Source organism: Pristiophorus japonicus, chromosome 8, assembly GCF_044704955.1.
Source record: "Pristiophorus japonicus isolate sPriJap1 chromosome 8, sPriJap1.hap1, whole genome shotgun sequence".
NCBI lineage: Eukaryota > Metazoa > Chordata > Chondrichthyes > Pristiophoridae > Pristiophorus > Pristiophorus japonicus.
In genome coordinates, this window is record NC_091984.1 from 229,052,325 (window position 1) to 229,079,239 (window position 26,915).

At 46.3% G+C, this 26,915-nt stretch overlaps 1 protein-coding gene across 1 annotated transcript in view; it reads left to right on the forward strand.

Moving 5' to 3' along the window:
• Positions 1 to 25,204, forward strand: part of wscd2 (WSC domain containing 2) — a 370,410-nt gene extending 345,206 nt beyond the window's left edge. Inside the window, exon 8 of the mRNA XM_070888043.1 lies at positions 15,759 to 25,204. Coding sequence (XP_070744144.1) covers positions 15,759 to 16,111 — 353 coding nt within the window. The 3' untranslated portion in view covers positions 16,112 to 25,204. The remainder of the gene's footprint in view (positions 1 to 15,758) is intronic.
• The last annotated feature ends 1,711 nt before the right edge of the window (positions 25,205 to 26,915 follow it).

The window sequence follows — 26,915 nt, forward strand, 5'->3', positions numbered from 1 at the left end:
TCCTTACCTAAGGAAGGATATACTTGCCATTGAGGGAGTGCAACGAAGGTTCACCAGACTGATTCCTGGGATGGGGGGGATTGTCCTATGAGGAGAGATTGAGCAGACTAGGCCTATATTCTTTATAGTTTAGAAGAATGAGAGGTGATCTCATTAAAACATACAAAATTCTTACAGGGCTTGACAGGGTAGATGCAGGGAGGATGCTTCCCCCGGGCTGGAGAGTCTAAACCAGGACTGAAATGAGGAGAAATTTCTTCACTCAGAGGGTGGTGAATCTTTGGAACTCTCTATCCCTGAGGGCTGTGGAGGCTCAGTCTTTGAGCCTATTCAAGACAGAAATCGTTAGATTTTTGGATTTTAAGGGAATCAAGGGATATGGGGAAAGTGCAGGAAAATAGAGTTGAGGTAGAAGACCGGCCATGATCTCATTGAATGGCGGAGCAGGCTCGAGGAGCCGAATGGCCTCCTCCTGCTCCTATTTCGTATCCAGCCTCCCCTTAACTGCGCCTGTGCTAGTTTTCTCCCTGAAGTGTTGACCCTTGCAGTGCCCCGAGAACTGACAGCCCTCTAGTACAGTAAGTGCCGAGGGGCTATTTTATCAAGGAGGGACTCAGTGCGTAGCCTGTTCCTGCCCTCAGTCCCGTTCACACCCTCAGGAGTCAGTAGTCATGGAAACCTTGGTTGGTCATTGCTTTCCACAGTAACTAATTGTGCAGAATCTAAACATCAAAACTGGGATCTTCTTTGCACCACAAAGATCGTTTGATTATCTACTAAGCCATTGAAGCCTTGCAGGTTTGAGTAGTCTTTGCCCATTTTCTGGTGGGCATGGAGCCAGGGCACAGAACATAAGAACATAGGAGCAGCAGTAGGCCATACGGCCCCTCTACCCTGCTCTGCCATTTAATACGATCATGGCAGATCCGATCATGGACTCAGCTCCACTTCCCATAACCCCTTATCGGTTACTTCCAGAGGCTGCTAAAATATCTGGAAATAAATACCCACTCCGGTGCCAGAAGGGGAACAACCATGAAGTTGGAGGGTTTTATTCGTTCATGGGTTATGGATTTCGCTGGCAAGGCCAGCATTTATTACCCATCCCTAATTACCCTGACAAGTTAGTGGTGAGCCACCTTCTTGAACCACTGCAGTCCGTGTGATGCTTAGTATTGTTTTCTGCAGCAGTTTGTTACAACTGAGTGTTTCGCTGGGCCATTTCAGAGGGCAGTTAAGAGTTAACCACATTGCTGTGGGTCTGGAGTCACATATAGGCCCAGACCGGGTAAGGGCGGCAGATTTCTCTAAAGGACATTAGTGAACCAGATGGGTTTTTATAACAAGTTGCTGGTTTCATGGTCACGATTTTTCCACAAATTCCACAGCTACCCTGGGATTTGAATTCACATCTCTGGATTATTATTTCCAGGCTTCTGGATTACTCGTCTCGTAACTTAACCACTATGCTACTGTTGAGGTGTACTGTTGAGGGGGTCGCCAATCGTCTTGGTTAACCCTTGCCACCGAACCAAGACCTCGCTCTGTCAAGCCCGTGTGGTGACTGGTGTGCAACGGCCACCACACGTTAAAAATATCCACGCACAGGCATCTTCCACCCTTCAACATGTAATTCGGGACCTGGAATATTAGGTCCTCCATTGAAACACCTGTGAACTTCTTGACGTGGAAGCAAGTCATCCTCGGTTCGAGGGACTGCCTATGATGATGACTGTTGGGGAAGCGTAGAAGGGACTTTATATCGAGCCAGTGCTATCCTTTATCGGTGAATATTTCATGTTGCAAAGAGGTGTTTCATTGCCCCACAGTCTCATTCTGCACCTTGAGAACATTCACTTAGAAGTGTAGCTTCTTTTTGAACTGTTAAGATTAATTAACGCTCATTAAATGGAGATTCTGTGCGATAAGATTACCAGTAAGGATTTGTAGGCCTTCCAACTTGGAATTCGCATGTGATGTTTGGTAGAGAAAGCGATTGATGCTTATGAGTGATAGTACAGTTTGTGGTATAATGCAAAATGTGGGACCAGACCAGAAGAGCAAAATGGGCTCGTTAGGTCCTCTACATACCTATGTCATCATCTTAGGCAGTCCCTCGAAACAAGGATGACTTGCTTCCACGCCAAAAAGGGATGAGTTCACAGGTGTTTCAAATGAAGGACCGAATATTCAAGGTCCCAAACTACATGTTGAAGGGTGGAAGATTCCTGTGCGTGGATTTTTTTAACATGGGGTGGCCGTTGCACACCAGCCACCACACGGGCTTGACAGAGCTAGGTCTTGGTCCAGTGACAGGGATTAACCAAGACGACTGGAGACCAGCTCTGCTGCATGGACCTAGTGCGCACACATATCGCAGTGTGGGCTGGGCCCGTGCTGCCCCTGGGCCCTCGCCTCTTCTGGGCCCCAAACATTCCTATGATACTACGACTGAAAGTATGTGTTCTCAGGTCTCTGAAAAAGCAGGGTTTTTCCAACTGAGAAACCTAGGTGAAGGGCAAGACTGACAGTGGAGGATGCTAACAAGATTGAAAAAAGATGAAGGTTGATCCCACGAGCTTGCGTTCCCAGTGTGGCGCCACGCTCATGAGAATATCAAATCATAGAATCCGTGCTATCGCATTGAAGCCCTATCTCTGACTCCGACCACAGAAATATTGACGAATGTACCTGGTGGTCCCGGAGGAATGAACACTTACACTACGAGGCCTCCAAGTGCAGCCCAGCGTGGGGGTCCACGTATTCCAGGAGCGTGAGTGCAGCCTGGGATCACGTGGGCCAGACCAACCAATGAAAATGGAACATCCCCATTCACAATAATGGGGAGTTCCGTTTGTTCAGAGATCACCATTTCTGTGAATGGGGATACCCCCAAAAACACACACATTTTAAATAAACAAGAAAGAAACTTCACATATTTAAAATTAATTGAAATTGAATTTAATTAAATGTTTGAGACAAAAAATTATTTTTTTGAATTTTTTAAAATATGTTTCAATAGGGGTAAAAAATAAACATACCTTAATAGACAAGCTTCTTAATATGAAAATGTTTGATAACATTTTATTTTTCTATCTTTTAAAACTATTACGCTAGTAAAAACATGCCTTACGCCTACTTTTACCAGGCGTAAGAGTTTGAAGGACATTCACTGGGCAGGAGTTAGGAAAAAAGCTCAAATCACTGCCCGCGATTATCTTTCTCCCGGGGAGGCATTGGAACGGTCAAAAGACATTTTGACAGATCGCAAGTACAGGGTTTAAGCGCATGCGCTTAAACCCGGAACATGCGGGGCGTGTGCGCACATTGTACGCACCCGGAGAGGCTGTCATTTCTGGCCCATTAGCAAGCCCCAGGTGGGCAGAGGAAACGTTTCAAGGACACCCTCAAAGCCATCTTGATAAAGTGCAACATCCCCCACCGGCACCTGGGAATCCTTGGCCCAAGACCGCCCAAAGTGAAGGAAGAGCACCTCGAGTCTCGTCGCCAAGAGCATGCAGAAAGCAAGCCAGGTAGTGGAAGGAGTGAGCGGCAAACCAGACTCCCCACCCACCTTTTCCTCCAACCACTGTCTGTTCCACCTGTGACAGAGACTGTAATTCCCGCATTGGACTGTTCAGTCACCTGAGAACTCACTTTTAGAGTGGAAGCAAGTCTTCCTCGATTTCGAGGGACTGCCTATGATGATGATGTGATATGGCTTTGTGAGCCCACTGCCCTGCTGGGAGTGTGCAATCGACCCTAAGGTAATTCAGGAAATGGAGCTTAGGTGATGGGTTCTAAAAACCAAAAAAGCAGGAGGAAGGGAAGGCTGACGGAGGTTGGGAGTTCCACAATGTAGACGTCCAGGAAAAGAGTGAGTTGGAGAAGGAGATGGTGCGATGTTCCCAGCCACTAGGAGGCAAGTGGACTCGGTGGGATGGGACATTGTGGCTCGACCTACACGGTTCCTGTTCTGCAGTATAGGGTGGCACCTGAACTCTTTTCTTTAGTGTCAGTTGTGGCTCATCTCTGAGTCAGAAGGTTGCTGGTTCAAATCCCATTCCAGAGACGTGAACACAAAAATCTAAGCTGTCACTCCAGTGCAGTACTGAGGGAGCGCTGCACTGTCAGAGGTGCCGTCTTTCTGATGAAACGTTAAACCGAGGCCCCATCTGCTCTCTCAGGTGGATGTAAAAGATCCCATAGCACTATTTCAAAGAAGAGCAGTGTCCTGGTCAATATTTAACCTTCAATCAACATCACTAAAAAACACAGATTATCTGGTCATTATCACATTACTGTTTGTGGGAGCTTGCTTTGTGCAAATTGGCTGCCGCATTTCCTACATTACAACAGTGACTACACTTGAAAAAGTAGTTCATTGGCTGTAAAGCACTTTGGGACGTCCGGTGGTCGTGAAGGGTGCTTTTTTTAAACGCAAGTCTTTCTTTCTTTTCCTGCCACTTCCTTCGACAAACCATATAAAATTCTGATGGGATTGGACAGGTTAGATGCAGGAAGAATGTTCCCGATGTTGGGGAAGTCCAGAACCAGGGGTCACAGTCTAAGGGTAATGGGTAAGCCATTTAGAACCGAGATGAGGAGAAATTCCTTCACTCAGAGAATTGCGAACCTGTGGAATTCTCTACCGCAGAAAGTTGTTGAGGCCAGTTCGTTGGATATGTTCAATAGGGAGTTAGATGTGGCCCTTACAGCTAAAGGGATCAAGGGGTATGGAGAGAAAGCAGGAATGGGGTTGCAAAAATGATCAGCCATGATCATGTTGAATGGTGGTGCAGGCTCGAAGGGCCGAATGGCCTGCTCCTGCATCTATTTGCTATGTTTCTATGTTTCTATGAAATGATACAGGAGCCATTACCTCCCAGAGACTGTTTACAGACCCACTGTGGCAGGGTGTTGTTGTGTATAATTACTGCGATTTATAACACTAAGGAAAAACACATACATAAATGTACTGTGGAACATCAGGACAGACTGAACCAGGTGGCAGCCGAATCACTAGCATGTCAAGTTCCAGAAATTTACGTGAAATTAACAGCTCCACAAAAGTTAGATGTTATCTTTTTAATAATCCATTTTCTTGTCATGGTTTTTAAACTGATGTTGATTTTATATAACAAAATAAATTACGCTCAAGCGTCCGTTAAATTGTAAACTCTCTTATGACTGGCACTGGTTGTTAAAATATGCTCATTAGATTCATCTTTGCCCCAGGGAAGATAATTCACTTACAGATCAAATCCGGTGGGGGTTGCCTGATAATGAAGAGATAACTAAATTGGTGCATCTTATTGCAATTAAGTACCCTGACAACTGGCTGATCTACACAGCTGAATGTCAAAGGTCACTCGAGACTTGATTGCATTTCTGTCTCTAATGTGCTCACAGCGTTACCTTGCGCATCAGAGAAAATTGACTCCAAAGTGTTCCATTCACCGTGTTTTCAATTTCATTCCCAGGTTGTAGCTACAACAGTGACATTCATAACGCAGCCTGATGGCCATTTGTGGATCGCCTTCCTTCACCTGTGGCCCTCAGCTGCTTCCTGCGTCTCCAAGGGTCTCCGTTTGCAAACTGCCCAAGGGGTGGGGGATGTTGGCCTACGGGGAAAGAGCGAGGGTAGGAGTGGGATTAATTGGATAGCTCTACCAAAGAGCCTGCACACCACACCGTGGGCCGAACGGCCTCCTTCTGTGCTGTGTCATTCTGTGATTCTACGATATTCGGGTAAGACACCGCCAAGAGGGAGTGCAGAGATGGAAAATCAGTTAGTGAAGTGTGGGAAAGGGAGGGTCACGCTTTGCCAGTTGTGCTTTGTGTAACCACTCGAACTTCTCACCGGAACAAACTGGGCGGCCCTCATTCACGGAGAGTTGCTGTTTGAATTTTCTGAGGGGGAGTGGAGGGATGGGATTTATTGCACAGCCACAGCCACAGGTTTGCAAAGGGCTTTGAAATGGAGAACATTGAGCCCTATTGTCTACATACACAAACAGACAAACATGCATGCAGATACAGAACAGCAGTGCCTGGTCTCCAGTCGTCTTGGACCCCCTTGCCACTGGACCAAGACCTTGTTCTGCTCAGCCCGTGTGGTAGCCGGTGTACAACAGCCACCCCACGTTAAAGGAACTCACGTACAGGCATCTTCCACCCCTTCAAAATAAGGTCGGGACCTGGAACGTCAGGACCCTCATGGACAACCTACAGAAAGCCACTGTTTATTGAAACATATAAGATTCTAAGGGGGCTTGACGGGGTAGATGCAGAGAGGGTGTTTCCCCTCGTGGGGGAATCTAGAACTAGGGGACATAGTTTCAGAATAAGGGATCGCCCATTTAAAATGGAGATGAGGAGAAATTTCTTCTCTGAGGGCCGTGAATCTTTAGAATTCTCTGCCCCAGAGAGCTGTGGAGGCTGGGTCATTGAATATATTTAAGGTGGAGATAGACAGATTTTTGAACGATAAGGGAGTCAAGGGTTATGGGGAGCGGGCGGGGAAAGTGGAGTTGAGGCCAAGATCAGACCAGCCATGATCTTATTGAATGGCGGAGCAGGCACGAGGGGCCGAAAAGCCTACTCCTGCTCCTATTTCTTATGTTCTTCTGAGCTCTGTATTTTACTGAAACAACAACGTGTGCCCGAAGGCTGATATTCGATGTGATTGCCAAATTGCTTTATGAAGCTATAGTTTTTTTTTTAGGTTTTTTTCCTCAATGCTTTATTACAAAGTGCCATCAGAGCGATCTAACACATGTATTATGCTGCCATTCTGTTATTACTTCAGCTATTGAACAATGTTTGATTTTAATATTTTATGTACAGCTTGGTAGGATTAAGACTGGGAGCTTGGCTTAATGATGTAACATGATTGTTAAGCGTACAGCAGATTATTATGAAGTAATGTTGACTTTTATATGATGTGACCAACGATTGAAAGTTTTTATGAATAATGTCCCCCCACTCCCCGCCCTGCAACCCAACAAGTAAGATTATAAAGTCGCCTGTGCTACACATCCTGGAAGATAGCTGGACTATCTGTGTTATCACATTAATCACAACCCGCTTACCTGGTCTATCACTCCTTACACCAAATGTTAGACTGAGACCTTCATTCCAACCGTGGCACATCAGAACACACCTCAGTCCTCAGTGACTGCACGGCGATTGAAAGAATTGGCAATCTTCCTGCACAAGACACAGAGAAAAGAAAAAAAAGAAAGACTTGCATTTATATAGCACCTTTCACAACCACCAGACGTCCCAAAGTGCTTTACAGCCAAGTACTTTTGAAGTGCAGTCACTGTTGTAATGTAGGAAACGCGGCAGCCAATTTGCTCACAGCAAGCAGCAATGTGATAATGACTGGATAATCTCTTTTAGTGATGTTGATTGAGGGATAAATATTGGCCCAGGACATCAGGGAGAACTCCCCCGCTCTTCTTCAAAATAGTGCCAGGGGGTCTTTTAAATCCATCTGAGAGAGCAGACAGGGCCTCAGTTGAAGTCTCACCTGAAAGACGGCACCTCTGACAGTGCAGCACACCCTCAGCACTGCCTTGGAACGTCAGCCTAGATCGATGTGCTCCATTGCCTGGAAGGGGGACTTGAACCCCCCACCTTCTGACCCAGAGGCGAGGGTGTTACCCACTGAGCCACAGCTGGAAATACAGCAAGTTGCTCTCTTCGCTGTTTCTACAACCCATCCCCCACCCACTTTCTACCGAGAGTACGGTGGCATCGTGGTTATGTTACTGGACTAGTCAGCCAGAGGCCTTGGGCTAATAATCTGTGTGAGACGTGAATTCAAATCACACCACGGCAGCTGGGGAATTTAAATTCTTCTAATTAAATAAATATGGAATTAAAAAGCTAGTATCAGTAATTGTGACCATAAGACTACCGGAATGCCATAAAAGCCCAACTGGTTCACTAATGTCCTTTAGGGAAGGAGATCTGCCGTCCTTATCCGGTCTGGCCTATATGTGACTCCAGACCCACAGCAATGTAGTTGAATCTTAACTGCCCTCTGAAATGGCCCAGTGAGGCACTCAGTTGTGCAAAATTGCCACAACTAAGTTCCGGTGGGAGAACCTTCACCACACGGACTGCAGCGGTTCAAGAAGGCAGCTCACCACCACATTCTCGAGGTCAATTGGGGATGGGCAATAAATGCCGGCCTTGCCAGTGAATGAATACATTTTAAAAAACGCAAAAAGTTCAATCTGAACAGTTGCCACTTGCTGCGGCCTCCATTTGCTGCATCGCGTACGGGAACATGTCCTCCGGGTACGGATACATATGCTGGAATCACATGGGTCTGGACCACCAATCACTGTGCAGTATTCTCATTGATAATAATGGGAGCTCTGTTTGTGCAAGTTCCCATTAAAATCAATGAGAATAACCCCCCCCAAATAAGAAACACCTCAAGTATTTAAAATTAATTGATATTGAATGTAATTAACTGTCTTAGAAAATAAAATATTTTTTTGATTTTTTTTTTTTGATGCGTTTTAATAGGGTTAAAAACAAACTTACCTTAATGGACAGGATTTTTAACATAAAAATGAGTGATTAACTTACATTTTTCTATGTTTTAAAACTCTTACGCTGGTAAAAGTAAACTGTGTGCCTGCTTTTACCAGGCGCCAGAGTTTGAAGGACATTTGCTGGGCAAATAGCCCAATCTCTTCCCCGCGGATGTCCTTCCTGCGGGGATGCGTTGGATCTGTCCAGATTGGAAGAAACGGTCCGCGGCGCGTGCACACCACGTCCTGAGAACCTGCATTTGCGAGGCCTCGTCGGGTGCGTGCGTACATCGTACACACCCGGCAAGGTCGGAATCTTCGGACCATTATAAAAACAGGCAGATATTAAGAAGTGAGCTTTGATTTAATCTCAGGGTTCTGAAAGCCAGATTCAATCAGAGATCCACGGATGGTTTTCAGTCTCTTAAAACTGAATCCAAGTGATTTATGCATTTCATTATACCAATATCTATAATGCCGTTTTTAAATTATGCTTTTGTTTAAAAGCAGTGCTGCCGGAAATGAAAGGAGCTCTCGTAGTTTATGGGCAACTTCTGCTCTCTCCTTTGAGGATTTTAATGCTTCTTTCCCTCTCTCAACTCCAGTGATTTTTTTGAGCAAAATGTTGTAAATTACAGGAAAAAAATCTGCACTTTGAGGCAAGGTGCGATGTTTGCTTTACGATCACAATATGCAGGGAGTGCCTGAGTCAATCACAGGGTCTCTGTCAATGTAACAAAGGAAAGGTATTTGTAAATGTTTCTGCTGCAGTACAAACCTCCTGTCACGCTGTGATGGCCAAGAAGATTGATTTGAGATTTTCCGACATATTAGTCTTGCTTCTGAGTCACTTGGATGTTTCAACTGCACTCCAGGACTGTACACTTTGGGGGCGATTTTAAAACCACGTGCTCAGTATCAGCTGTGACTCAGTGGGCAGCACTCTCTACCTCTGAGTCATCAAGGTTGTGGGTTCAAGTCCCACTCCAGGAACTTGAGCACATAAATCTAGGCTGACACTCCAAGTGCAGTGTTGAGGGAGTGCTGTACTGGCAGAGGTGTTGCCTTTCAGATGAGATGTTAAACTGAGGCCCCGTCTGCTCTCTCAGGTGGACGTAAAAGATCCTACGGCACTATTTCGAAAAAGAGCAGGGGAGTTATCCCTGGTGTCCTGGAGCCAATATTTATCCCTCAATCAACATAACAAAAAAAAAACAGATTATCTGGTCATTATCACATTGCTGTTTGTGGGAGCTTGCTGTGTGCAAATTGGCTGCCGTGTTTCCCACATTACAACAGTGACTACACTCCAAAAGTGCTTCATTGGCTATAAAGTGCTTTGAGACATCCAGTGGTCGTGTAAATGCGCTATATAAACGCAAGCCTTTCTTTCACTGCATACAGATAATCTAATCCACATGCGAAACCCCTTGTATAGCGTGAATCCAGAAAATGCTTATTTCGCTTGTGTGCTCTCCCTAAGTCTCAGAACAGGGAAAACAGAAGAAGAGAGCACTTCATAGTTTTACAACCCCCCAGTGAAAAACTATTGCTGTGTAGTTCATCCACATACATCATCCACAAAGGCATAAAACAGATGGTAAAACCTGTCAGACTCTATGCTGGCATGGAGCTTTTGTAAAAAGATAACAAAAGGCAGAATGAAGGAAGCAAGAACAAGGAAAACTTATATTTATATAGCACCTTTAATGTAGTAAAACACCCCAAGGTACTTCGCAGAAGAGTTATCAAACAACATTTGACACCTAGCTACATGAGAAATTAGGGCAGGTGACCAAAAGCTTGGTCAACGAGGTAGGTGTTATGTATGTATGTAAACCTCACCAAAATTGTAAGACTTGCCACTAGAGGGCACACCTGTGGGAGAGCTCAGGGTCATCTGTGCACCCTGGGGCAAGCAGGTATAAAAGGTGATTCACCACGCTGCTTCCCCACTCTGGGGTCTGAAATAAAGAGAGCAAGGTCACAACAGTTTGAGCTTGCGATACAGTCCCGTGGATTTATTCTGAACATAACGGTAGGTTTTAAGGAGCATCTTAAAAAAAAGGAGAGAGAGGTAGAGAGGTTTAGCGAGAGAATTTCAGAGCTTGGGGCCCAGGCAGCTGAAGGCACGGCCAGTGATGGTGGAGCGATTATAATCGAGGATGTGCAGGAGGCTGGAATGGGAGGAGTTCAGAGATCGGGGAGGATTGAAACGCTGGCGCAGTTTACAGAGATAGGGAGGGGCGAGGCCACGGTAAGTTGAGCCGGAGGTTGAGATCACCGAGGATGAGAAGTTGCTGGGTGAGAAACTGGCCATGGTCCTTGGTTGGGTGGTAGAGGATGAGAATTTTAACGGAGTGGGTGAGAGGGCTGGAACAAAGGATGAGAAGGAGCCAGAGGAGACAGGGGACAGATCGAGGTGTGCTTTGATGGTAAAAATCTCACCGCCACCACGCCAGCCTGGACTGGAAGTATAGCCAGGCGGAAGGTGTCATCACTCATCAACCGTGTCCCCATCAAGGCCATGATGTCGATGCAATCGTCCACAATAAGCCCATGGAGGCCAAGGACCATGGACGTTCTAGATAGAGGGGCGATGACAACTGATCCACTGGCAGACTTCACAGGGAAGCAACCTGGGTAAATGTCTATTTACATGGAGCATGATCGTATTGAATGGCGGAGCAGGCTCGAGGGGCCATCTGGCCTACTCCTGCTCCTATTTCTTATGTTCTTATGACTGCTGGCACTTCAACCTTTCCCTTTCAACTTACAACGCAGTGAAAGGTCGAGGTTTATAGTGTGGACAGGGCCAAGGGTGAAAACGGGAGGACACGCACCGAGATAAATCAGGAAGTAGTGTTTGAAAGTCAAGCCTGTCGAGAAGAATCATCTTTACAGTTGACTCCAGGCAGTCTGCATAAGAGCATAAGAAATAGAAGGAAAAAAAGGCCCATTAAGTCCACCTTTCCTCAAAATCGATTTACAGATTTCCCTAGCATAGACTTTACCTAACCTAGAGGGCACAGGTTCAAGTCAGTGTTAATGGATTCCTGGTGAGATTGACATCTGCAGTTACATATTTTACACGCCTGCAGGAAATGTAGAGCCATGCTACAAATGGTAGCGTCTTGGAAAGAGGCAGCATAGAATCAGAGAAAGTGAGCCTTTTAAATTGACTTTTGTAGTTTGCTTCATGGGTTCTTTGCTTCAGAATTCATAGCAACACATTGTTATTAAGAACTAGTTGGTTTATTAGCAAAGGTTTAACAATCACACTGCACATTACCAGTTCATCCACCAGGCTCACAACTGCATACCTCATCGTGGATGAGCTAGACCCAACTGGCTGGGGTTTTATTGAGTCTTGTGAACATCATGTGACTGGCTAAGCCACTCACAATGCAACAGCTCCACAAACCTGTGAGCATGCGCACGGATGCATACATTACAACTTTGGTGATTTTTCGTTCTGTGTTACAATGCACGTGGATGTCAATGCTGGCAAATGGAGTACTGTCCCATTCTGGACATCCATTGTCAGTGTCCAGCACTCCCAGATAAGAAAGAAGAAAGAAAGACTTGCATTTATATAGCACCTTTCACAGCCACCAGACATATCAAAGCTCTTTACAGCCAATTAAATACTTTTTGAAGTGTAGTCACTGTTGTATTGTGGGAAATGCGGTAGACAATTTGCGCACAGCAAGCTCCCACAAACAGCAATGTGATGATGACCAGATAATCTGTTTTTGTTATGTTGATTGAAGGATAAATATTGACCCAGGACACCGGGGGAAACTCCCCTGCTCCTCTTCGAAATAGTGCCTCGGGAGCTTTTACGTCCACCTGAGAGGGCAGACGGGGCCTCGGTTTAAAGTCTCATCTGAAAGATGGCACCTCCGACAGTGCAGCACTCCCTCAGCACTGCACTGGGTGTGTCAACCTAGATTTATCGGCTTAAGTCAGGTATAACAGGGGCTGGATGTCATTTAAAGCTCCCTGTCATCTGCTTCATAACCGATGGCGGAGCGCAGTCCAAGAGCCCGAGATCCACTTGCTCAATCTCGGCAGAGCACCCGCGTCTAAATCAGGTTCCCACACCAACCATTTTTTCATCCTAAGTCCAATTTCTGCCAAACTGTGAACAGTTTAATGCTTGTGGCCCCAGGCCCACTAATAGCTAGGTTGACCATGCCCAAACCCATCTTGCATCGATAGCTGGTATTTGGTGGCGAGACGAGACTTTCACCCCCAACAGTCTGCACTTGGCGACAAACCCAGCTGCTCGAAGTAAATCTTACCGCCGCACTCTGTCCTTGTCCAGGGACTGACCATCAGAAGGCAGGAAATGAGAGCGGGCAAAATTCTAACCCACTGCCAGAATGATCCACAACGAAGAGCAGGAGTTGGAAGGTCCCACATTGAGATGACAAGTATTGAATTAATGAAAAAGTGGCCAATTACATTTATTTAGTTAAAGATGTTGTTAGTGATGCAGTTAAACAGTGTTTAATTGTTCATGAAATTCTATTGCAAGACATGGTAGAAGATATTATGGTGTGTGCACTGTAATAACATTGCAATATTAAGACCCCTTGCCTCAGCGTTCAGCTGCAGATATGGTCACTCCAGCTGTTGCCTTTGCTGCGACTGAAGTAACTGTAAAATTGTCGCACTGTTCCGTGGCATTAGTTTTACGATCTCCTTGGGGGCCATTGTAAAGCAAAGTTTTATGTGCTGTGATTACACAAGGTGAATTGCCCTATATCTGCTTAATGAAATAGCTTCTGTCTCTGATGATTCAGTGGGGACTTGGCTACAGTTAGCTGCTTAATCGGGCATCTGCTCCGCGCATCTGACTGGGAGCACTGAACAAGAGGTTCAGACACTGGGGGCATCTCTGGCTGCGTCCCAGCTAACTGTGAGCCAGCAGGCTGTTGCACAAAGTCGAGAAGTGTTTGCCAGCTGACGTGAGAACTTTAAAAAAAAAAGCAAGCAAATAGTTTATTTTTAAGCCCTTCGATGTTTTCCCTCCACTGATGTGTGTTCGTGAAGAGGCTTCTGCGGCTGCGGGGTGGGGGGGGGCTGTGGATTTACGATGCTGCCCCACTTTTAGGCTGCTGGCCACCTTGGGGACATTTACCCGTGGCAATCGAGATGTGACACAGATGGCTTCATCTTCTCAGCTCATTGGTTACAGCACGGAAGGAGGCCATTCGGCCCGTCGAGCCCGTGACGGCTCTCCGCAAGAGCGCTTCAGCGAGTCCCACTCCCCCGAGACCTTCCCCGTAGCCCTGCATATTTTTTTTCCCCTCGGGTACTTATCCAACTCCCTTTTGAAAGCCATGATTGAGTCTGCCGCCACCAGCCTTTCATGCAGTGCATTCCAGATCCTAACCCCTCGCTACGTAAAAAGGTTTTACATCATGTCGCCTTTGGTTCTTCTGCCAATCACCTTAAATCTGTGTCCTCTGGTTCTCGACCCTTCCACCAATGGGAACAGTTTCTGTCTATCTACTCTGTCTAGACCCCTCACGATTTTTGAACACCTCTATCAAATCTCCTCTCAACCTTCTCTGCTCCAAGGAGAACAAACCCAGTTTTCCCCAATATACTTTCCCCCCAGTGTTCAGCACTTCCGTGCCCTAGTTGAGTTTGTCCTTAATGCAGTGCTGTATCCATTTCTCCTTGGCCAGCTCCGCTCGCGTTTTGTCTGAAAAGCAACCAGGAAAAGGTTGAAAACCATAAAATTGCTGTGCATTTGTTTTGCTACGTCGTAATCAAATAGATTCAGCCAACTGCAACCTCATATGTTGAGTCATCCTGTAACATCATTCGGGAGACACCATTTTAGATTGTAGAAACATGAGGCAGCCATTTTGGAAACAACTCATGCCCAACAACCTTGTTGGTTTACAAAAAGAAAAACTGTGCAAGGTGGAATTCTGAACTTAAGAACAAGCGCAACATAGCAAGCCCATTAAGACTAAAAACAGGTTATGTTTCTGGTAGAAGGCCTTTGTCGGAAATGAAAGAAGAGTCATGCATTTGCACGTACAAACGCACAGCTCAGCGTCCTAATGACTCTTCCCCATCAAAGTCTACGGACTGCGTGCTTCAGTAGCCCCACTAGGAAATGCATCACCCAGTGTTTTTCCAAACCATACAAATCAGGAAGCTCCCAGATGTGATCCCTCGTCTGAGATCACAGCTATGCTGATCTCTGCTGTGGCACGACAATTTGCTTGGACTTGGGAGGAGGGTAACGGGAATCAGTCATGGTTTACGTTCCTGACTCCAGTCTGCTGATCCCAGTCGAAACGGGTGCACATGTCGACATCAAGTGAGGACTGAACTTGGTCTGGGAGTGCTGCCCCCCACAGTGGTCGAACGTCTGCCTACATTCACTGTCTAGACTCAGACGTGCAGAATGCCACGTGGATGGAATGGTTAGGGGGGAAGCTGGCACCATGGAAACTCTCTCCCACCTTGATGATAGAATATTAGAGTTGGGAAAAAATGTGTCCCTGAGTTCAAATTACCTCAGATGTAATATCTTACACCAATGAGATTTTTAAAAATGTATTCATACACGGGATGTGGGCATCGGTAGCAAAGCCCAGCATTTATTGCCCATCCCTAATTGCCCCTTGAGAAGGTGGTGGTGAGCCGCCTTCTTGAACCGCTGCAGTCCGTGTGGTGAAGGTGCTCCCACAGTGCTGTTAGGGAGGGTGTTCCAGGATTTTGACCCAGCGACGATGAAGGAACGGCTGATGTATTTCCAAGTCAGGATGGTGTGTGACTTGGAGGGGAATGTGGAGCTGGTGGTGTTCCCATGCGCCTGCTGCCCTTGTCCTTCTAGGTGGTCGAGGTCGCGGGTTTGGGAGGTGCTGCTGAAGAAGCCTTGGCGAGTTGCTGCAGTGCATCTTGTAGATGGTACACACTGCAGCCACGGTGCGCCGGTGGTGGAGGGAGTGAGTGTTGAAGGTGGTGGATGGGGTGTCAATCAAGCGGCCTGCTTTGTCCTGGATGATGTCGCGCTTCTTGAGTGTTGTTGGAGCTGCATTCATCCAAGCAAGTGGAGAGTATTCCATCACACTCCTGACGTGTGCCTTGTAGATAGCTTGCATAAAATGACGCCGATATGAATTTTAATATTTTATCTTTCTTTCTCTCTTTCTTTTAATTGTTTGACAGAGTGGCCAGAGTTTGTGAAAAACTATGCCCCATGGTGGGCCTCCCACACTCTCGACTGGCTGAAGTACGGCAGGAAAGTCCTGGTGGTCCACTACGAAGACCTGAAACACGACCTTTTTAACCAGCTGAAGAAGATGGTGTCCGTGCTGGGCCTCGACGTGTCCGACGACCGGCTCCTTTGCGTTGAGAGTCAAAAGGACGGCAATTTCAAACGCTCCGGCCTACGGAAACTGGAATACGATCCCTACACGCCCGAGATGAGGAAGATGATTGGCATTTTGGTCAAGACCGTTGACCTGGCCCTCAAACTGAGAAACCTCACCGGCGTTCCTGAGGATTATGCTCCCAGATGATTTTTGTTGGCAATTGCATTCGAAAGATGGCTGTGTTTCCCTCCCCTTTCCCCGGCCAGTTACTCCTTTCCACCCAGTGGGTGGCTCGTTCTAGTATTCTGCAGCTATTAGCTTTCCAAGTGCATCAACTGTCTAGAGTAAAGGTCGCCAAAACGCAGCTGGGGACAGTAACCGTACAACATAGATGTGCCGGAAAGCCAACCTATAGGAAGCAAAGAGTCGCACGGCACAAGTGGCTTAATATGGAATTCACTGCTACCGGAAGGGAGGAATCAGCCTGGCTAGCAGGCTCTGTGCAGGCGCGAAGGATCTGGACAATACTCTTTTAGTTATTGCTTTTATTGTTTTGCTTGAACTGAAAAATGTGGGGCTGAGATGCAGAGGGAAGGGCCCATCCCCGAATAATCTCAAAGGGATGTGGTCATCGGCGCAGTTGCTTGGAACAAAGGTGGGGGAATGGAACAAGCGATAGCCAAGGTCTCATTTGTCATACACAGGAGAGTGAGGGGGTGGGGGGGGGGGCACGTATTGGGGACAAGCAAGTACATTTTAAATTTAACAGTTACCTAACGCCCACCTATTTCGGTACTAGCCTAACTATGATGGCCAATGGTTAGCAGTGTGCAGACCAGCTAACGGCCATCAGTATTCGACTCGCAGATTGATAAATCGGCCATTGCCTTGTCTTCCGTCGATCTCTCAGAACTTGCATTGATTCAGGGGCTGCTGTCGCCTGCGGTTTGGGGCTGCCGTGTCTGCTCGGCAAGTGCACTTGACGTGGCCAAGCCATCCAATGTGAGGAGGCAGCAGGCCCCGTTTACCACCCCTTGTCATCATCATCGTCATCATCATAGGCAGTCCCTCGAACCGAGGATGACTTGCTTCCACGCCAAAAAAGTTCACAGGTGTTTCAATGAAGGACCTGATATTCCAGGTCCTGAACTACATGTTGAAGGGCGGAAGATGCCTGTGGGTGGATTTTTTTAACGTGGGGTGGCCGTTGCACACCAGCCACCACACGGGCTTGACAGAGCTAGGTCTTGGTTCAGTGGCAAGGGTTAACCAGGACGACTGGAGACCAGCTCTGCTGCACGGGCCTGGTGCGCACACACATGTCGCAGTGTGGGCTGGGCCCGTGCTGCCCCTGGGGCCCTCGGCTCTTCTGGGCCCCGAACTCTCGCATCTCCTGGGTCCGATCGCGACGCTCCACAATCACTCGCCGCTCCTTCGCCCCGACCTCGCCGCTCCTGCTGTACCTGCCCACGCTCCAACCACCGACCATTGCAGCGCGATGGCCATTCCACTGCAAGGTACAGCGCGAGCTGGTGCAGGAGGGCAAGAGCAGCAAAGAGGACAACTGGTTTGGACGTCATCAAGGTCCACCCCTTGCAGGCCGCACTTCAGGCCACGTTTAACCATTCCCGTGCTCTGCCTCCTCCGTCAGATCATGGCAGTTCGTTTTTTTAAAATGGGATAAATGCATTTTCCAACCAGATATCTAGGAGTAGCAGCAGATCTCCAGCTCGCTCATGTAGCGACGGGGAAATGAGACCGTGACAGGCAACCTTCACTGCGGGGACTTGCCGGGTCTGATTGCACAATCCATTCGAGCTTCAGTCAGGGTTAATCAGTGGCAACGAAGGGGACGCTCTCTTGGACTGGGGCGTAGTTCTTGAAGGATCACACCAATGATACCATTGAGAGTGAGCAAAAAATCTGATTACTCCCAATCTGTAATTTAACCATCCATAGAGAGAGAGAGAGAGAGAGGTTCTGCCATAATCAGGGGCACTGAATCACATGAGGTGACTAAGTCAATGAATCACTCATTTCCGTCCATTTGACTGTGACATCCTAAATTAGTGGCTTTGACCAATGAGATTAAAAGGATAATTATTCCACTTCCACACCATGACTGAACAATATGTGTTATAAAATTATTAGTTTACAGATTGAGTTGACTGGCCTGCTGACTGTCTCGTACTATCTAGGCCACATATTGGAAACTTCACTCCCAACACCTGGGCTACCTTCCCACTCAATTGGCACAGCATCTTTTATTAACCAGCATCTCTGTCTGCCCAGTGACTGCTCTGCACTGGCTATCTACTCAAGAGTAATTAGTGGCTTTGTACTTTTAAACTCCGGCAGTAACAATCTGAGAAACGTAGCAAGCAGTCTCTCAACACCCTCAATCGCCTAACTCTCTCAAATATCCATTCAATGAAACAGGCTAAGGGAATGTTAGGCCTCATCTCAGCAGGGCCAGAATACAAAGGGGGAGGAAGTTACATTTCAGTTGCACAAAACTCCGGTTAGACGACACCTGGAAGTCACTGCGTTCAGTTTTGGGCACCGCACCTCAGGAAGGCCTTGGAGGGGGTTGCAGAGCAGATTGACCAGAATGATACCAGGGGCTTAGAGGAACACATTATGAGGACGGGTTGCCTAAATTGGCTCGCATTCCCTTGAGCATGGGAGATTGACGGGGGGAGGGGATCTTATCGAGGTGTTCAAAACATTAAATGGATTCGATAGGGTAGATCCAGAGCCATTATTTTGGGGGGATCAAGAACATAAAGGAGACATAATATTAAAATTAGGCCATTCAGGAGTGAAATCTGAAATCACTCAAAAGTGTAGAAGAAATCTTGAATTCTCTGCCCCGAAAGGTTGTAGGTGCTGGAGGACAATTGGAGCTTTCAAGACTTGCGATTGCAAGATTTTTATTGGACGAGGATATCAAGGGACATGGAGCAAAGGCAGGAAAATGGAGTTGAGGTCAGCCATACAGATGAATGGCCCACTCCTATTCTAATGTTCCGAAATTCCTATTCCTGCATTAGCTGCCTCCTTGGGAGGTCTATTGGCCACCCTTTGCATACACGAGTTACATCTAAAGAGTCACTGCACCTTTCCTTTTTAACGTTTGGGCCCGTATCCCCTGATTCTAGGGTGTCTGATAATCTCGAATGTATATTTGTTCAAAGTATCTATTCCTTTAATCAAATACAAATTCATTACATTGAAAGAAACAGGATGTAATGTATTTGCTTCATGGGTTCTTTGCTTAAGAATTCATAGCAATACGTTGCTATTAAGAACTAGTTGGTTTATTAGCAAAGGTTTAACAATCACACCACACATTTACCAGTCCATCCACCAGGCTCACAACCACCTGCCTCATCGTGGATCCCCCGAACCCAATGGGCCGGGGTTTTATTGAGTCTTGTGGACATCACGTGACTGGCTAAGCCACTCCCAACTCAACAGCTCTACCAACCTGTGAGCATATACATTAGACAGGAGATATAGAGTATTGAGTGCCGGAGTTTACTACCAAGAACTGGTCCCCTCAGTACTGCAGTGAGGGTGCTGCAGTAAAAGCAGAGTATTAGCGAATGAATGGGAAAGGCACAGGATTATTAAACATACCAGAACTTCTCTCCCATCTGTAGAGATGCCCTCCGTCCCCCCCCTCCCTGAAGTTTCTGCAGGGTATGAAACAAAGAAAGACTTGCATTTATATAGCGCCTTTCAGGACTTCAGGATGTCCCAAAGTGCTCAACAGCCAAGGAAGTACTTTTGAAATATAGTCACATTGTAATGTAGGAAACGCGGCAGTCAATTTACACACAGCAAGCTTCCAAAAAGAGCAATGTGATAATGACAAGATAATCTGTTTTAGTGATGTTGATTGAGGGATAAATATTGGCCAGGACACCAGGGATAACTCCCCTGCTCTTCTTCGAAATAGTGCTATGGGATCTTTTACATCCACCTGAGAGAGCAGATGGGGCCTCGGTTTAACGTCTCATCCGAAAGACGGCACCTCCAACAATGCAGCTCTCCCTCAGCACTGCACTGGAGTGTCAGCCTTGCTTCTTTTCTGCTCCAGTCCCTGGAGTGGGACTTGTACCCACAACCTTCTGGTTCAGAGGTAGGGGATGCTACCAACTGAACCATGGCTGGCACTTTCTCTCCTGTAAGATACAGCAAGGTATGGTCCCTTTCTCTCCTGAAGTAATGCAAAAAATGTGGTCCCCTCCTCTCCTGAAGATACTGAAGCATAGGGCGTATCTATCCCCGGCCCCACTCCCTCGAACATGGCCTTGCGAAGGATGATTTCAGACTGGGGCCCTTATCAGGCCATGCGGGATTTCCCCAAATGAGGTCAGGTCCTGGCATATCTGGATCTCGGCCTTTTTCAGGACTGTTCCACCAGACTCCCACCAGTATTATTGCGAGAGTCTGATGGAATGAGTCTTGACATCACGTGACTGGCTAAGCCACTCCCAATTCAACCCCTTTCCGTGAAGAGCCTGGGACAATGTTCCTCCATTTTCAGCCCTTGGCCACTGGAAATATCAGACACATAAAAAGCACAGCGTACCACTGACATATGACAAAATGATAGACCACAGCAAACAACTGCAGCAGAAATGGAGGAACTGCATACAGATACACACTTAAATGCGGCATGTAGAGGTAAGACAGCCAATGTTAGTCGAATGTATGAGTAAAAGGTCCTTGCAGATGATTAGCTTCCAAGTCAACCGTTCACAGAATCTACCACGGTAACACAGACATAACCCCGTTGTCAAGGGCAACCACAAAGAAAAAAAAGCCAGCTCTAAATGATTTGGAGTTCAAAGCAGCAAGAAGCACAATTCCCGCTGCATGTCCACTAACTCCAGGTGGTAAGCTAGTGCCACAAACAATTTTGACAAACCATTTAACTGGAGAATTTTAGCTATGAGGAAAGATTGGATAGGCTGGGTTTTTTTTCTTTGGAACAGAGGAGGCTGAGGGGAGACCTTATTGAGGTGTATAAAATTATGAGGGGCCTGAATAGAGTGGATAGGAAGGGCCTATTTCCCTTAGCGGAGGGGCCAATAAGCAGGGTGATAGATTTAAAGTAATTGGTAGGAGGTTTAGAGGGGATTTGAGGGGAAATTTCTTCACCCAGAGGGCGGTGGGGGTCTGGAACTCGCTGCCTGAAAGGGTGGTAGAGGCAGAAACCCTCACCACATTTAAAAAGTGCTTGGATATGCACTTGAAGTGCCGTAACCTACGGGGCTACGGACCAAGAGCTGGAAAGTGGGATTAGGCTGGGTAGCTCTTTGTCGGCCGGCACGGACACGATGGGCTGAAATGGCCTCCTACCGCCTATAAATTTCTATGATTCCGTATCCTAGTCTTTGGCAAGGCTAACTGACAGGAGGTATCCAACTTGGATTAAAGGACTTGGAGACAAGATTGTATTGTCAGTTAACACACTGAGCAGAGTACGAATCTCTGGTCACCATGTGTAGCGATTTTGTAAATACGCCATGTGAAGGTTACCTCTGTTTGGTATTTCGACTCAAATTGGGAACATGCCCAGCTCTACATAGCAATCAGAGGAATTCAAATCCCACTTCTCATAGAATCATAGAAAAACTAGGAGACAGAAGGAGGTCATTTGGTCCATCGTGTCCACGCCAGTTACTCCTTTTGATACTGGGATTGGAATCCCAACTCCCAATTTTTTTTAAAAAAGAATAGTTGAATTAGATTTTCTCGTGGGGTTCTGATTGACCTGCGGTGTCACATGGTTGGTTGTCACATGATTAAAAGAGCGGCAAATGACTGGGATAATCGGATGTGCCGTGATTCCAGCACGCTGACCGAAAGACCCAATTCACCGAGGTGATTGTACGGAGAGCAAGGCTCCACACTGGGAACATTGTATTGCAAAATGTACCCACTCCTGCTTTGGGGTTTTGCTGCTGTATTTTGAAGGAATAACAGGAATTGTCAACCCTCCAGGATCGCCCTGGAGTCTCCAGGAATTAAAGATTCATCTCCAGGACATTGCTGCGAGCAAAAATCCGGGAGAAAAATCACAGGGGCATTAAAAAAATCATTTTTATTTTCTTTCAACACTTGGGAAAGAAGAGGGTGTTGGACTGACAGTCAAAAATGATCCAATCGGGTAACAATGAATCTGTTCGCCTTCCAATTGGAAGGTGTAGCCGACCAATCGGGGGGAGAGTAGGGGCGGGCCGCTTGGAAGGAGGCGGGAGGTCACGTGATGAAACCTCCAGGAATACATCCAGTCAGAGTTGGCAACCTTAAATGACATGGGCCATCCAAAATGTCAGCTGAAACCGAAACCTGTTGAACACATTCTTGATGAATTTTCTTTTGTCTCGGAAGTTCTTTACAAATCTGAAGAGTAGAAACAATCAAACACAAGAGATGAATTGAGCTGGTATGGAGGTGATAACCATGTAATGCTTTGAGTGGTTAAGTGTTGAAGGAAGACGCTTTATCCCATTGAGGGAACTACACTTCATTTACCACTTTATACAGCCTAAACAGTCTGGTCTCGTGTAATACAATTAAGGAACAAAGTCAAGACAAACTTACTGGACTTTACTGGTGTAATGTATTTGCTTTGTGGGTACTTTGTTTAAGAATTCATAGCAACACATTGCTATTAAGCAAAGGTTTAACAATCACACTACATTTTACCAGTTCATCCACCAGGCTCACAACCACCTGCCTCGTCGTGGATCCCCAGAACCCAACTTTATTGAGTCTTGTGAACATCATGTGATCTGGCTAAGCCACTCCCAGCTCAACATATTGTGTTGTAAACTAATAATCAAGTGCCCCCTGATTAAAGGGAGGGGGGCACACTCCAAAGATCTTTTCAAGTGCCCCCTTGTATTTTTTTTCTTGAGGACTCAAAAACACAAATTATACAAGTGCCCCCTGGCTAAAAAGGGGGGGCAATAAAACTGACAAACATAGACAAATTAAACTCTAAACATTAAGAATCAAATTAAAATGTGGTTGCCAGGGGATCAACATATTTACAACTCTTTTGTTGAGAACAAATAAATAATTAAATTAAGTGTCCCCTTATTAAAGGGGGGGACACTCCAAAACTTTCAAACAAGTGTCCTTTTTTTTTTTGTGGGTTTTTTTTGTGGGTTTTTTTGGCACTAAAAACCACAAATTATACAAGTGCCCCCTGGCTAAAAGGGAGGGGACACTAAAACCCGGCAATAAAACAAATTTAACTTTAAACATTAAGGATCAAATTAAAATGTGGTTGCCGGGGGAATCAACATATTTACAAACCTGTGAGCATACTCACAGGTACATACCATACATCTGGGATACACGTTCGACCTCCCGAATCCAGAAACCTCGGGACCGACGCCATTCCGCATTTCGGGTATTTCCGCATTTCGGAACACATTCCCGACATCCCAAATTTTGACTTTTGCTGCATCCCTATTCTGGGCGAGAAAAAACGCCCGAGAAAAACCTGCCCAAAAACAGCGGTAAGTATGAAGACCTGCAAAAAAGTTAAGTTAAAGTTTTTATTTTTAAATTCTTTGTCAGCGATTTAGTAGGTAAGGGTTTTGTGAATGTTTTGTGAATTTTTATTTTTTGTTTTTTGCAATTTTTTTTGGTGTGTATGTCTGTCCGTTGTGGGTGGGTGGGGGGATTATTTACTGTTGCGAAAAAAAAAACTATTTGGCTCAGCGGTGACCGACCCGTAGTTAGTTCGGAAAAACCTGCATTGTAGCCCTTGGACAGGGTTAGGTATGAAGACCTACAAAAAAGGTAAGTTAAAGTTTTTATTTTCTAATTATTTTTCAGCGATTCAATAGTTAAGTGTCCTGCGAATGTTTTGTGATTTTTTTTGTTTTTTGTTATCTTTTTGTGTGTTTTCCCCCTCCCAAGGCCTCTCTCACAGCAATAATCAGCCTCGAACAAAAGTTGTCGTGGACCTTTAAAAAATAGCGGCGTGATTAGCGGCACTATTGGCGAAAAATGCTGGCAAAATACCGCTGTCGCGTTTTTTAAAAAAGTCCGGATTTTGGACCATTTTCCGGATTTCGGACGACCCCTCCACGGATCAGCGCACTGTCCGGATTTTGGAACATTACGGAGTTCAAAACTCTGGATTTGGGAGGTCGAACCTGTATTCAGGACAGGCCAGCTGATTGAAGGTCTGAGCTGGCTAGCTGAAAGCCTTAATTTCCCACTGCAGCACAGGATATTGCATTTCTGACATGGCCTTTAGAATATGGAAGAAAGCGAATGGGATGAGCTACAACCTTTTCCAATTTAACGTTGGCAAGACTGCAGTCATACTCTCAGTTCCTGCCCAAAAACTCCACACCCTTGGCTCCATTTCCATCCCCTTCCCCATCTGATTGGTTAAATAGTGCAGCACTCCCGTGTCCTGTTGGGCCCAGAGCCCAGAGCCCAAGAATGTCTGTTTCCACCAATGCAACACTGCAACACCTCTGCCCATATTTCACTCTCCCCACCGTTAAAACTCTCCTCCACGCTGTTGTCACATCTAGGCTCTCCGCTGCTCCCCTCTTACCCCTGAGCTCGCCAATGTCCTCAACCACCCCCCCCTCTCATGCACTCAATTTAAAGAAAATAAATACTTGCATTTATATAGCGCCTTTCACGACCACCGGACGTCCCACAGTGCTTTACAGCCAATGAAGTACTTTTTTGGAATCACTGTTGTGATGTGAGAAATTTAGAGATCCTCTGCTGCCTCATCCCTCTCTATCCCTGCATCCTCCTTCACCTCTACGTGCTCCCCCCCCGCCCGCCTTTGCTGTTCCACTTGGCCTCTTGTAGGTTCCCCCCTCCCTCCACTCCACAATAGCAGCTCAGCCTTCAGCCATCTTGCCCCTGTACCCTGATCTTCTCCGCTGAATCTCTACATCTTGCTACCTCTCTTCCCGCCCTTTAAAAACGTCCTCGAAACCTACCTCCGTGACCATGCCTTTAGTCACTTCCCCTAAATCATCTTCTTACTCCACCAGCTCCACTTTCACCTCTGTGCAGGGCCTTGGGACATTTTCAATGTTAAAAGCCTTGTATACATGCAAGTTCTTGCTCTTTTCTACTTCACAAACACTTGCCATACAACAGGGTTATTCATGGTTTTAATTCCGTTTTTGACAGAATCGGACTGACTTGGTAACACTGCACGGCAGGTCATCCATGTACTCATTAAATTAACCATACGTCATGTGACGTTCATTACTTTTACCGTGACAAGGAGTCTGTGTGGATTTTATTATTGGTCAACACGTTTCTGCCTGGTTTATAATGGAGTTTTCTCTGTCCTATATTTAGTCCCTCCTATCCTTTCTCCTCCCTGCATTATGTACGTGAGGCGGTAATACTACAGGTACTGGTCTCAGGACTGGTATTTGTCGTGTGTGATGCACGGCCAGCAGACCTGAGTTATACCGACAGCTACGCCTCGCATGGAGTTCAGTGGCGTAAGAACATAAGAAATAGGAACAGGAGTAGGCCATTCATCCCCTCGAGCCTGCTCCGCCATTCAACAAGATCATGGCTGATCTTCCACCTCAACTCCACCTTCCCACACTATCCCCAAATCCCTTAATTCCCTTCATCCGCAAAAATTTATCGACCTCTGTCTTGAATATACTCAACGACTGAGCATCCACAGCTTGCTGGGGTAGAGAATTCCAAAGATTCACAACCCTTTGAGTGAAGAAATTTCTCCTCATCTCAGCTCTAAATGGCTGACCCCTTATCCTGCGACTGTGACTCCCTGTGTTCCGGATTCATGGAAACATTTTCTCAGAATGAACCCTGTCAAGCCCCTTAAAAATTTTATATTTTTCAATTCAATCACCTCTCATTCGTCTAAACTCTAGGGAACATAGGCCGAGTCTACTTAATCTCATCTCATAGGGCAATCCCCTCATCCCAGGAACCAGTCTGGTGAACCTTTGTTGCACTCCCTCTAAGGCAAGTCTATCCTTCCTTAGGTAAGGAGACCAAAACTGTACACAGTGCTCCAGGTGTGGCCTCATCAATCCCCTGCATAATTGTAGTAATATGTCTTTACTCTTATACTCTAATCTCTTTGTAACAAAAGCTAACATAGCATTTGCTTTCCTAATTGCTTGCTGTATCTGCACGTTCACTTTCGTGAACCCAGGTCCCACTGAATGCAAACAATTCCCAATCTCTCATCATTCAAAAAATATTCTGCTATTTTGATTTTCCTGCCAGAGTGGAGAACTTCACACTTCCCCACGTTGGATTCCATTTGCCGTGTTCTTGCCCACACACTCAAATCTCGCTGCAATCTCGTTGCATCCTCCTCATAGCTTACTTTCACACCTAACTTTGCATCATCAGCAAACCTGGATCCGTTACATTCAGTCATAGAAACATAGAAAATAGGTGCAGGAGTAGGCCATTCGGCCCTTCTAGCCTGCACCGCCATTCAATGAGTTCATGGCTCATTAATATAGATTGTAAATCATTAATCATCATCATAGGCAGTCCCTCGAAATCGAGGCAGACTTGCTTCCACTCTAAAAGTGAGTTCTCAGGTGACTGTCCAGTCCGATACGGGAATGACAGTCTCTGTCACAGGTGGGGCAGACAGTGGTTGAAGGAAAGGGTGGGTGGGGAGTCTGGTTTGCCGCACGCTCCTTCCGCTGCCTGCGCTTGTTTTCTGCATGCTCTGGGCGACGAGATTCAAGGTGCTCAGCGCCCTCCCGGATGCTCTTCCTACACTTAGGGCAGTCTTTGGCCAGGGACTCAGCTGAAGCCTAAGTACTGATCCTTGTGGTACCCCGCTAGTTACAGCCTGTCAACCCAAAAACGTCCCATTTATTCCTACACTCTTTTTTTTGTCCATTAACCAATCCTCAATTGACGATGGATATCTGTGCATGTGGCTTGAAAATAGTTCTCAGCAAGCTTCATGGTAAATATCCTG